The 13833-nt window shown below is 38.6% G+C and overlaps 1 protein-coding gene across 1 annotated transcript; it reads left to right on the top strand.

Moving 5' to 3' along the window:
- Window positions 1-2596: 2596 nt before the first annotated feature.
- On the top strand, window positions 2597-12632 carry LOC104526933 (sodium/bile acid cotransporter 7-like; the record flags this gene model as incomplete). Its single annotated transcript, XM_010170520.1, has 3 exons — window positions 2597-2679; window positions 8543-8679; window positions 12557-12632. Coding segments are annotated over 3 exons (296 nt in total), but the record flags the coding sequence as incomplete, so codon positions are not given.
- Between the last annotated feature and the right edge of the window lie 1201 nt (window positions 12633-13833).

Below are 13833 nucleotides of genomic sequence, written 5' to 3'. Positions count from 1 at the left end.
TATATATATATATATATATATAGTTTTTCTAATTGCTCTCTGAGGATTTAAGAGAAGGGATGTAGAACACTTGAACAGAATCTGTTAGCAATTCCGTGTTATGAGAGGGGAGCAAGAATCTATTTGTGCTTTTATATGCATAGATTTTTTTATTTTTTAATATTTTTTCTCTAACAGAATTGAAGTTTGAGGATAGACAGCTTCTCGCTGAGGAGCCAACCTTTTTTCCCCTTTCCTTAGGTTCTGGGAAAAAAAAGAAAGTGATTTAAAAAAATATGGCTGTGAACACTTGCCGTGGCAACTAAGGCTCCGGTACTTCATGGAGTTCAGGGTAGGCAAATTCCTGCCATGCAAGGATCCCTTCTAACATCTGTGTGCTGTTTTGCATAGATGAATAGGACCCACGTGGAGCTTCTTGCAGGATCCATGCTGTGTCTTCAGCAGACCTTAAAGGCAATTTAAAATTGATAGTATCGGGTGGTTTGTCCTTTTGTCGTTTGATTGTCGTGCTAATTGTTAGCAGCAGTGTGGGAGATCCTTTTAACTAGAATATGAGATAATTTTTCCTCAGCTTACTGCCTGCGTGGAAGCACTATGATGGAGCATTTCATTTAGTTATGCTACTGCAAGGAGATGACAAGCGTTGACGTGGTATTGTTCCTGGGACAACTTGCTTGAAAAATCTTGTAAGCATTGATTGAAACTTGGGAACACGTGCTCCCCAAAGTGGTAACCCTCTTCTGAAGCTACCCAATCTCAGTGCTCATTTAAAAAAAAAAAAAAAAAAAAAAAAGAGTTGGGAAATATCAGCATATGGAAAAACCTTAAGTAATTTGTCATCTTCTAGCTGACAAAACCATGCACTGTCATTTGCAGGGCCTTACTGAATGGTATGGATGGTCCAGCATCCATACCAGTGGGACATTTGTGTGATTGGCACCTTCAGGGCACAAGCCAAGCCCTCTCTGTGTTTCCCTATTTGATGAATGAGCCTATTTAGTTCCTTTGTGAAAAGAGCTTTCCTGACCAGTGTTGAAGGGGATCTGTTCTAACCAGAGTTCCCTGTGCTCCATGAAGGTGTGGTTGCTCTAGTGGTAGAGTTTTCTCCTGTGTAAAGGAGTTCAGGTAGCCCAGTGAAAAACCCCAAAATACAAAAACTGAGTCCTGGAAGAACCCCTGTCTTAGTAAGACTAACTTAACCCATTACCTGTTTCCCCAGTGTGCATGTACATGTATGCTCTAATCTTCTAAAATATTAGAAAAATTATATAATTCTCTCTCTATAAAATGTAGTTTTCTGTATAGCTATATATATTTATATAATTTTTCTTGTTATTTTTTTTCCCCATGGCATTTAAGTTGACATGCCATAATTTTGCAACTAGCTGTGTGCTTTTTTACAACTTTAACTCTTGCATTTCCTGGCTTATTTTTACTTTATGCTTCACATAGGTTCTTTGCCTTATTTTTTGTATTTAACAAACACAGTTTTAGTGTCTCATCAACAGAGTTCTCTCTGAGAGTAGGATTTGGGTTTAAATAACTTGAGATGCAAGTTTGAGTAAACTCAGTGTATGATCAAATCCCCCTCATTTAAGGATTGTTGACCTTGCTCCAGTGTGACCATCAATGTATCATTCATCTGAGAGAGCAGAAAGGTTCCTCTCTTCTGGAGCATTGAGTAAAGGCTTGGTTGTTTGCTGCTCCAGTTCTGCTCATGACAAGTTACTGTCACCTGCAGAGTTAGGATATTACTTTGGTCCTAAGTAGACTGCTAATATTTTCTCTCTACTATAATAACTAGTTGAATGCTTGTGAAAAACCAGTATGTACATTTTGCACTTGGCAGCCTCCAAAGGCAAAGTGTATTAAGAGAATTCATCATTTTTATAGAAGTGTAAAAAGTGTTTTATTTTAATCTCCCTGAAAAAAAGAAGTATATAAATATATACAAATGTAAGCCTTTAATATAGTGGAACTCTTGGAGGTGCAGGCATCTACCCTCGCTGATCTCACTGCAGCATTGTGTCTGAAATGTGTTACTGTAGGGCTGGAATGAACCATTTTGCAGCAACTCTTTTGTGGGGGAACAATGCAGAATTGCATTGCCCCAAGGAAATCATTGCAAGGTACGATTTGGTTTCCTCTGTGCAGGCAGCCAGACAGGGGTGTGTGTGTTGCAGGGAAAGAAGTGAGAGGTAGGTATGTGAATGATATCGATGGCCCTGTGGAGGGAGCAGCTAATATTTTTATTTGAATGTATGGTTTGAGTTTACTGACACTATAGGGATACTCTGGTAACAGAACTGTGAAAAAATTCCCTGTTTCATGTTTCCAGAATTGCCAGTGGCCTGTAATCATGGAAGCCAAATTTGTATGGCGTCATACCTCACTCTCCACTCACTGGTTTGCTTTTATTTAAAAATGAATAGCATGCTTTGTGTAATAGAAACCCCATTATTTTTATTAGAGACTTTAATGATTAGATTTTCTCCAGGTATTTTTCTAAGTATTCTCATTTACTTTGATGTAATATATGCATATCATTATCTCTTTGACTTTAGCTCACTTTGTTCTCTATGTCTATATTTTTTAGGACCATTGAAACCAGAAATTACCATAACTTACATTGCTGTTTCAGCTATATTCTTTAACAGTGGACTCTCCTTAAAAACTGAGGTACTGTAATTTCTCATTGCTTCATTCTTGTTTTGCTTTAAAAAGTTTTGTGTTGCTTTTGATCAGGTTTGAATGTAACTGGAATATTTAATTACGGTGCTGTTGTTGTTGACGCTGGGAGAATGGCTAACAAGATAAGATAAATTTTAGACATTTATGGAATAACCCGTCCTTGATTTCAGAAAATCCTTCACAAAGTAATGAACAAGATGAGGAGAATGTGAATAAATTTTTCCCATACATAGAGTGTGGGTCACTTGACTTTGCAGGGCTTTGACTAAATGGAAGTGCCGAGCACAATTTTGAGACTGGAGCTACACCCTGGATGTGTCCCAAACCCAAAGCAGGGTGAGACCCTGGAGCACACTGGCACCTGCCTTCTGCCAACCCTTCTGCACCTTGGCTTCCCCACTGCTCAGCTGAGATACAGGCCAGAAAATGTGCGAATCCTAGGGTAGAACTTCGTAGGGAACTAGGCAGAGAGGGGCTGTGTGGAGTCTTTGTGCTTCTGTAGGACACAAAGAGAAGGTGTGAGCTCTCTGTGCCTTTCTCCTTCATCCCAGCTGATGGTGTGCACTCTCAGATGAACTGTTTAGGCTAGTCACTACAGGATTGATGTAAGCACAGATCTGGTGGCTTTAAGTTGCCACATTGTGTAGGCACAGGACAGCAGATAGTGTCAACACAAAAGGGTTCCTCTGCAGATGCAAGGCCAGTGTACAAGTACAAAGTCTTGGCAATCTTTTCCTATAGGATTTGGTTGTGGACAGGTGGCCTTGAAGTGCCTACGCTCTGCTGCTTATCACAGACACCGAGACTCGTTTCAAATTGTGTCACACATTTTCCGAAGAGAAACGATCTGGGAGTAAGAAGAGATGAAGGGAATAACCTCTTAGTGATGTGTAAAGGAGGCACAGAGAAAGGAAATAATGGCTACGTGCCAAGAAGAGAAGGAGCAGCTGGAGTTGAAGTGAAACACTGCCTGTCTCTGCTAGTATCACTTCTTGATTCCTTTCACGCTGTTGGCTGTGCTAGCAGGTGATGTTGTTTGTATGTTACATGATAGTAATGCCTAGAGGAATCATCATGATATTGTTTAGTTATCTTCTGGGCAAACTGGGATTTGGATGAACAGTGTGCATTCAACAACAACAACAACAAAAAAGTTTCTATACCTGTATCACAGTGATAGTGATAAAGTTTCAAGTGGTGGTGGCGTTTGAATTGATGGCAGCCGTCTCCTTCTGTGTCTGCCGGCACTTCTGGCACCAGGGTCTCTAGTTCTGCAGGGACACCGTGTAAGTGAATAACTTTAGTCAATTCTGTAGCAGCTGTTTAGAGCTCTTTGGTCTTATGGGGAAGCAGGAAGAACTATGTTATCTGTTTGCCTGGGATAGTAATTGATCCTAATGGAAATAGGCTGCAGAGAGCCACTTTCTTCCACAGAGAAGAGGACCTGAAACACAAAGTCTGAGTAGTACTAGTGGAGTGGAGTTTTCTGCTTTCAGGGTTACACATCTTTGCATGCAGAGAAAAAAATGTAAAACTTCTTTCCCTTTCACTAATTTGTATCCTTGAAACTTTATCTTTGTAAAGCAGCTGTGAGTGAGAGTGAAATCAGTGGCATTATCAAAGTCTTGATTAGATTCTCAATGCCAGTGTACATCTTTTTCCAGTTAATGTGACATGACTGACAGGTTCCTGGGCAGTGTGTCATGTCCTGCTTTGACTCGCACAACTTTTATTTATTTATTTTTTTATCTGTGATCTGTGGTTCTAAAAGCAATATATTGATATAAATGAAACTTTTACAGAAGCTGATGTTTGTGTCCAGGTAGCTGATCTTGGATTGTTTTGGAAGCATCTGTTAGGACTAGTGCTGTACATGCAGCTTTACGTTCCATCAAGAAGCTAAGCCTTTTCTGAATTTCTGCCATGGGGGCAGGTAACAGTTTCACTTGGCTAGCCTTTGGCTAGCAGCCAACACAGCCATTCACCCACTTCCCCCCCACCTCCAAGGGACAGGGGAGGGGATTGGGGGGGGAAAGGCTTAGGAGGCTTGTAGGTTGAGATAAAAACAGTTTAATAATAGAAATAAAAGAAAACTTAAAAAAACCCTAGTATTAAATTAGTAGTGATAATGGTAACAGTAATAAAATATACAAATGAGTGATACCCAGTGCAACTAATCACCAACTGCCGACCAAGCCCGGCCCATTCTCAGATAACGATCCCGGAGGAGCAACAATCCCGAACCGAAACCGCGATCCCGAGAGAGCGAGAGCCTGAGCGGAAAAAAAACATTCCGGTCATCCCCGGATAATACACTAAACATGATGTGATATGATTCGGAATATCTCATTGGCACATCCAAATGCCAGTTTTGGGCTCTGCTATTCACTACACTTCTCCCTCCCAGTCCTGATGCAGCTGTGAACCAGCCAAACACCGTGGCCTTGAGCTCCAGCAGCAACTCATAACATCAGTACTTTTATCAATGATGTTCTCATAGCAAGTCTTGTGCTGAAACCAAAACACAGCTATTCTAGCTACTAAGAAGAAAATTAACTCTATCCTAGCAAAACCAGGACAGGGCAGAAGATAAAGAGGAAAAAAACTATTTCCCTCGTTGTACCTTGTGCTGTTGCTTTCTGAAATGTATGTTAAAAACAATCCTTAAATGTGTTAGGAAGCCAGGTCATGATTTTATTAAAATACTTTGGGGCATGTTTTAATTGTTTAAGGCACAACCTAAAGTCAGTATTATTAGTCAGTTAATATATCTTTTTATTGGGTTGCAAAGTAAATAGTTTTTGCTTTTGTGTTTATTAGTTCCTGACCTGTGTGTCACCTGTTCTACCTTGGATAATATATTAGGTGTTATCTAATAGTACATTGAAGCTAGTGTTTGGTACACTTTATGATATGATAAAAAACTGTGTAAGTGTTAACAGAAGCTGTCTGATAGGTCTGACAAAATGAGAAATAGCTGATGCTCTTTTAAGGTTACACTTCTGGTTTTATCTGCTGTGAAAAGACATGCTCAAAAAAATTTGCTAACATGCATTTAAAAAGCATTTTACAAAATAATTGGCAGCGTTCAGGGAGAGCCTGTGTGTACATGGCCTTGGTATATTTTCAAATCTAGAGGTGAGTGAGGTCCTCTTACACTTATAGAAACAGTTTGTGTCCAGGAATGACAAGAACATTTGATTCCACCCTAATATAATGCTCTTTCAGTTTTCAGTGGCTGGATAGCCTGCTCTTTTACAGCAAATCCCTCCTGTAGGGCCCCAGAAATTAAAACACATATGTGAGTTACCCATTTCAATGTGGCAGACTACTGAAAACCTCCTTTGCTCTGTGTGGGTATTTGCCCAGAAGAGTCCAGCTGTGACCATCTGAGCATGGCTGGATGGCAACAGGGACCCACAATGACCAGTGAGAGGCTAGGATAAGCTCTCTAAAGGGTCTGAAATACTGTGAAAGACAAGGTAACCTCTTCTACCTGGTGTGCAGAAACAGAGCCACAACCAGCAGCTTCTAGTAATTTTTCTGAGGCTTCTGCTTTTTTGAGGGCTACAGTGACGGATGTATTTTGGGACAAGTCCTTGTAGATTGCTTGAGAAGGTGAAGGCTGTTTGCCTCAGTGTTTGTTCTATGATGATGCAGTCTAAGGAATAGCTATGCTAAAAGGTAACTCCTAAAGGCATTTTGAAGACTAGTAATTTAGATCTGCAAAGACCTGTTCCACTAATACAGCATTCATTTATGGTCTGGGTTTGCTGTGCTGTGATTGCCTTCCTTGCTGCCTGGAAGTTCTAACCAGTCATTCCCAAATTTTTCTCTTGGATTTTGCTTTTGAAAGTATTGCACAGTTTTCTGTTTTTAAGGCATTTTCCAGTTGTAAAAATTTTACATTAAAATGGCACTTTTATGCGTGTGATGGTGCCTAGATTGGGGGTGCCTTCATAGATTGGTCCACTAGGAAGTCTGGGCTGGAGGCGACTTGGCAGGAAAGAAGGAGGAATTAGCAGCTTTGCTGGAAGAAGTCACTTGCTTTGTTTTTTCTCAATTATATTATTTACTTCTAAAATGTACACTTTTATATAGGTATTTCCAGGTATCTTTTCTTCCCACACAGGATGTGTTTCTACTTTTCGAGATAAGATGAGATAATACTACAGTGAAGCTATTCATAATACCATAGGTACTGTGACAGGTGATGTGTGAAGAAGGCCCATTTTTTCATGCAGAGTGATACTAGCCTGCTTAAGAGCTTCCTTTATTTAAAAAAAAAAAAAGTTCCGTTCAGTTAACCAGGCACTGAATGAAATGGTACTTTCTTGGTAAAACTGGATCAAGATGTACATTTCAAGTCCATGTTTTGTGTAACTTTAGGATGTGAATGGATGTGGACTTTTTTGTGGAAGGTTTTTTTCCCTTAACCCAAATTTGGGAGGGAATTTTATTATGAGAAATAAAGTAACATGGGCATGGTGCTGAATTGCTTGTACTTCCAGATGTATAATTCCATCAGTGTGCCTTTGGATGGTCAAAAATGAATATATTTGATAGTGTTCTGTAAAAGTTCAACTGTGTTGAAGCTGAGAGAGGGTGGCATTTGGAGATCACCTGCTGCATTACCGTACATGGAAATACACTTTTTGATATTGTTTGTTTTTCTTTTTTTTTTTTTTTAATGCATCTGGGGTGTCAGCTGGAGAATCCTAGCAAATTAGGTTTTGAGTAAAAATGCCATCAGTTCTTTTTTTGTTGCATTGTTTACTTGAAAAGAGCGCAAGTTATTTTGAGAGGGGGGAAAAGGAATTTTTCTTCTCGATCTATGAGAGTTGAAATCTATGAGATTTGAAAGGCCAGGCTGGATGAGGCTTTGAGCAGCCTGATCTAGTGGAAGGTGTCCCTGCTGATGGCAGGGGGGATTGGAACTAGATGATCTTTAAGGTCCCATCCAACCCAAACCGTTCAGTGATTCTGTGAAATGAGCTGAAATGTATTAAGCTTTTTCCTTGTACTCAAAAACTGTGTAGAAAATTATTGCAGTACCCGAAAAGACAGAAGCAGAGAGACACAAAGCTAACAGAAGAGTTTATTGCATAAGGATACTTGATCATATTTCTGGAGTGCTCTCATACTATTTAAAATAATTTGTTTTCTTAGTCCTCAGCAGGGTTTTACACTTTATTTCTCTGAATTTTATGGCTTAGCTGTTGTTAGTTTGTTATGATCTTGATATTGTTTCTTTGCTATGCTTAATCAGCCTATTTTTTTCCAGTAAATTTCCTATCTGTTGTTACAATAAATGATCAGTCTGCTATAGATTTACTTTGCTTTTTATGTTTGTTAGGCTTTCCTTATAAAAAACCACCACAAATGATGGCTATTTGTAATGTAAACATCCCTTTTTAACAGAATAAATGAGAATCACAGTTTGTTGCTCTCTTTAGACTAGAGAAACCTGAAATCACATGGACACTGCACGTTTCCCTTCCTCTTGATATCAGCAGTCAATAAAGTAAACAGGCCGTCAGCATAGTTAGCACAGGTTTTGAAGCAGTGACGAAGTGCTAAGTTTTTTTCTGCTGAAAAGCTACTGTTATGAGAGCTACACTGTTATTGAAGTGGTGGACAATTCTTTTGGAAAAATGCCCAGGAGCAGACAGAGCTTTTATGTTGTCTGGATGTGCTTCATTATTAAAGAGGAGATCAGATGATCCCTAAAGGTGCCTTTTTGACATACACTCTCTTTGTATTATAAAGATGATCCTAGTTTTAGAAGCACAAACATGATCTTACTTCAGCTGTTATGACTGCAACTTCCTCTCTTCTTTTTCTTTTGCAGGAGCTGACAAGTGCTTTGATGCATGTGAAACTACACCTTTTTGTCCAGATTTTTACACTTGTGTTCTTCCCAACAGCAATATGGCTCTTTCTTCAGCTATTATCAATCACACCTATAAATGAATGGCTTTTAAAAGGGTATGTTTAAGCATAATGGAGTTAAATATATTTGTAGCTGTCTTCTTAAAAGGCTGCTTATCCTGCAATGGGTGTTTTAAGACTTGTATTGGGAACAGATTTTGCTGCTTGTTTTTGTGCTTCAGCACTTTGTTGTTGAAAACACAGTATATGGACAAGATTATCTTTTCAGGAATCTAGTCTCATTTTTAGAAAGTCTGGTCAGGTAGTTTCCTATGTAGGGAGCTTGCAACAGGTTAGCTTTCTCTTTCACAAAACACAGCTGATGTGCTGTGCAGGGTCTCAAGGAGGAGGAAGGAAAAGGAATGCTGAAGGAAAAACATAAATTGGTGAATAAATACTGTATATGCCATGTACTGGTGCTCCCTTCTGTTTTTAAACAGTCTGTATTGAGCATCTCTTGCATGTGTCCAGATGGGGGTTCAGTATCTGCTCCTAGCTAAATTAGGTGGGGAGGAAAAAAAAAAGACATTAAAGTTTTTATTGACACGAGCAGAAGCTAAGTTACCATGAAAACAATGTGTTTTAAATCCTTGGTGTACTCCAATGCGTGCTTCCATAGCTGCCTTAATGGTGCAGTAGTGATAGATGTTATGCAAAATCAAAAAAATAAAAGCATTTTTAGAATCAAAGGTCAATGTAGCTCTACTGGAATGTTTGAATGCACAAATCAATTATTTTGGAAAACTGCTTAAAGGATCCCCACTGTTTCTTACTGCTTGGTGAAACATTGCTTGGGGAGAGTTCACTGTCTTAAAAGTTTAATGATAAAGCTGTTCATGTTTATGTTTTTACAAGGCCTAAACCTAAAGGAGCATTTTGTTTTGTTTTTAAGAGGCTTCTCCAGGTGTTCCACCAAGTGTGAAGTGGTCCAAATGAAACTTGAGAGGGTGAAATTGAGATGGCATAATTTTAAAGTTGGCACTGTTTGGCTTAACAGTACATTAAGCAGATAACAAGGTTGCTATACAATGTCCCTTTGCATTTGACTATTCATAGTAAAGATTATTACTATGGTGCAGAAGGTACCAAGCTCTGTCTGAATTCTAGGACAACACATTTTAAAGCAAGTACTTGCATATCCCTGTATGGGTGTGTGCAAGGAGGAGGAGCAGCTGTGAGGAATCACCTATGCGTAACCAGAAGTTCATCCTAATGCCCCACAGCTGTAGTTTTCATTCCCTAGAAACACTGAAGTACCCCAATGAAAACAGCGGGGAGCAAGACAGGCTTTGGTAAAGTTACTTCCTCTTCATGCATGTTTAGCACAGCTTGTAGTAGGAGCTAGTTGATAGTCTTCACGAAGACCTGGAAAAATAGGTATATGCTCCCAGAAGCATGCAGCACCCTTTGGCAGGGTGGCTCCTCTGGGGACCGTAGTTCTCCACTACTCTCTCTTCACAAGGTTATGCCTAAAGGGCACAGTCAAGCCCACTGTTAATTTCCCATCTTGCTTCAGAATGAATGGTAGGTTCTCCTGTCCTCTATAATGATCTGTTTTACTGTAAATGTTATTTGGGAGGCAGATTGGGATGGTACCAGCTTTTCATCTGTGTTTCTACAGTTGGGCTTTTTTTTCCCCCTCTCTGTCTGGGATAATATTGGGAGGTTTGTTTTGCAATTGTTTTGAAATATATAAAATAAAGCGGAAACTAACATAATCCCAAGCATCTTTTAAGTTAATTTTTTGTTAGCTGACTAGGTTTTGCATTGACAGGATCCCTTTGAAAAGCAGCATGAAGCAACTTATTCATGTTTGCACAGATTCACCTCTTCTGCTACTCTTTGTGTATAGCATTTACAGCACAGGTGGTAGGGCATGAAGTGGAAAGATCTGGTACCAGATATGACTTTGGTAGTTCCATATCTAAAATTTGTTACTTTGGACCCTACTACTCAGTCGTCTGTAATGTATTAGCAGAATAGATATAATTTATTGCCCTTCAGCAGGCGTTTGGACCCCTGATGTTAGTGCTTATAGCATGGTCCGAACCAGTGGAATGTTTCAGTTGGTTGTTCCCTATAGTAATGTTGATTATTAGGGGAATTTGTTTGTATATTGGTAGTGTTACATGCAGTTGATACAAAAGAAGAAGAAGAAAAAAGTTGTCAAGTGCATGTTTCAGTACACCTGATATTCCACTTAATGCGTACCAGACTTTTTTGTAGATTAATATTTTCATATGAAGAGTATTTAAAACCGTAGCTTGATAGTGATTTTTTTTTTTTTTGAATTCCAAATATATTATTTTAGATTTGAGAAGGTTCACAGAGATTGTGTTATTAAACCTTTCTCTTATAGTGTGGAAACTCCTTGCCAGCTGAGATGAATGCCCTTGCACACATTTCATATCTCTCTGGATAATTTAGAACTTAATCCACCCCTTAGCGCAGATGAGAAGTTCAAGGAGCTGACGACTGCTAAGAGACCACATAGAAGAGAGATAACAGTATCACAACTGACATCAGAGTTGCCATGTGTTTGTCTGCTGTCCATTTTCATATATATATTTCCAAACCTTCCACACCATTTCTTTTTCCTGTATTTCTTTTCTTTTCAGTATGAGCTTATCCTAAGTGCTGACAACTTTCTGCTTCCATAGCGTACTTCACTGTACTTCCAAGGTGGCCCTTTGTGACTGGATTTATACAACGCTTACATTGGTTGTCTCTTTCCTTTTCCACAGTGTCTGTAGCTGACAAACTGAATACTGTCACTGTCATTTACCTGTTTCTTCTCTTTAAGCTTTCTGTGTGTTTGCAGCCTATCAATCGCACTACAATATGCTCCCTATTGTTTGGATTTAATACTTCTGTTTGCTATAACTTTTTGACACTGCATTGCTCGGGGATGGACTAACACAGTTACAAGTACAAAATAGCTCACTGTTAGCAATTGATCTGAACTAGAATATTTGAAAACATACATAGATTCCATGCTTTTGGGGGTTTTGCAGACTTATTTTATTTCATGCCTTACTGTTCCTTTTAAGTCAACACAGTTTTTCTTCAGCAGGCCTATTTTACATAGTCCCAAATTTAATTGTAATCTATTGTGGTCTGTTCTTGTTGTTTCTAAATACACATTTGATACAACCAATTTTTGTAATAACCATATTTTTGGACTATCTTTGAAAACAAAAGAAAACTCACCATTTTTTTCTTACTTTGCAACAGCATTTACTATGTGTGTCAATAATTTTGCTGGACAAACAATGGAAAAAATGTCAGATAATAATAATGTATTTTGCTGAAATTCAGGAGAAAGATTTCGATATGTTGATTAATTGAAGTCAGGTGATTTTACCAAGAAGTGAAAACATGCATAAAAATTATACATTTGATAGCCTTTTAATGTTCAGGAAATAAAAAGCATAATTGTGATTTTTTTTTTTTTTTAGTAGAGGTTGATCAAAACCAAAGTATAGTGGGAACTGGAAATAGTGAGCACGGTTCTTCTTACTCTCCTACTTAGCAGTAAATGTTTTTATCACTGAACAGCTTTTTCAAGAAAATAGGGGTTTACATCCTTATTTTCTTTTTTTTTTTTTTTTTTTTTCCAAGTACCTACAGGTATCTCAAAACAAACTCCAAATTTACTACATCAGAACACGCGATGCAGTTATCTTTGTGAATGGGACATGGGGTCACAGAGAGGTTAAGTGCTTGGGTTTTTAAATGGTGACATGTCTGTCACTGGTGGTTGGAAAGAGATGGCACAGCAATCCTGCCAGCTGGTATAGGGCTGTAACTGATGCAAACTGATTGGGTTGTGCAGGTGATAAGATGGTTGTTTCTACTCAGCTGTTTGGTGTTTTAAGGTTGCATAGTGTTTGCATCATGTGAGGAATGTAACATTTCTTTTTGTTGTTTTCAGCTTGCAGACAGTAGGCTGCATGCCACCTCCTGTGTCTTCTGCAGTGATTTTAACCAAAGCTGTTGGTGGAAATGAGGTGAGTTTTCATTTTGTTCTTGAATGCTTTTTTAAAGCAGAAGTTCAAACAAGTATTTATTTATTATGAGCTCATGTGGCCAAACACTGGCTACAATGTCATGCTGTTGTGGTTTGTAAAAACTTAATTAAATTAAAACTTGAGTATTGTGTTGAATTTGAACAAGAGAAATAGTGTTATCTGCTGGTATTGTTCAAACTGAAAGAGGCTCAGTTTTCTGAGGTGATAGAAAAGCTGCTGTTAGAAATTGGTGTTAGGAGATTTCTACTTGTTGCTGTGTTTAATTCTTAACTGTATAATGTTTATATGCTGTGTACTGGTTATCTTGTAGACCATTAGCTTTGTGGTGAATAACTGCCCTTGCAGTGATTGTTTGGATGGTGTTTAGTATTAAGAGGCCCTATTGTAGGAGTTCCTCAAGCTTGAAACTGCAAATGTAGCAAGTGCTCATGGAGACACAAAAAATCATTTAAATCTTATATTGTTGTTTGTGACTGCATGAAATGAAAATTCTGGGAACATGGAATTCTCCAACAGTGACACAAAGTTCTCAATAGATAGGAAGTGCCAGAATTGAAGTTGTTTCTGCAAACTCAGTTTGGTCATATTATGTTTCTGCCTTAAAATGGCATATACTGTTGCCATTTCGGACTCTTTCTTTATCCACAAAATACTTGCTATTTTCAGGAAGACCAGGTAGACAGCATTTAGGAAACCAATCCAGGTGTGCTAATTAATGAGATTGTTTCCTTTGAATCTGCTTCTTCATAACTGCTGAAGGTATATGAGACCTAGTAGATGAGGAAGGGAAGGAATAACACTAAAAGAGATTGATTTTTAAAGCCAGGACTGTTAGGATGCTGTTATGGAGGGTTAAAGCAAAATCTTAATTCAGCCATAGAGCTCCTGTGTGAGGTTGGGTGAGTCACTTCAACCACATTTTTTAAACATGGCCATTAGTTGTGTACTTCTCATTTTCTGAGTTCACACTCTTGGGACCGATTAATGTCAGCTTTGAAAAAACATGATAGCACTGAAATAGATTGAAGTTGTACTTTGTACTGACAAAGTGCTGTTTAATTGCTCTATCCTCTGAAGAGAGACCCAAAGCATCTCAAGTCAAGCATCTCTAATTACAGGCAATCCTGATGCACATCGCTGTCTCCCAGTTTGCTACCTGAAAACAAGAATCATCAAATTG

This window comes from Antrostomus carolinensis, unplaced genomic scaffold, assembly GCF_000700745.2.
Source record: "Antrostomus carolinensis isolate BGI_N321 unplaced genomic scaffold, ASM70074v2 scaffold37776, whole genome shotgun sequence".
NCBI classification, from domain to species: Eukaryota; Metazoa; Chordata; class Aves; order Caprimulgiformes; family Caprimulgidae; genus Antrostomus; species Antrostomus carolinensis.
Note: the sequence above shows the minus strand (reverse complement) of the source record. Positions and strands in the feature narration are given on the sequence as shown.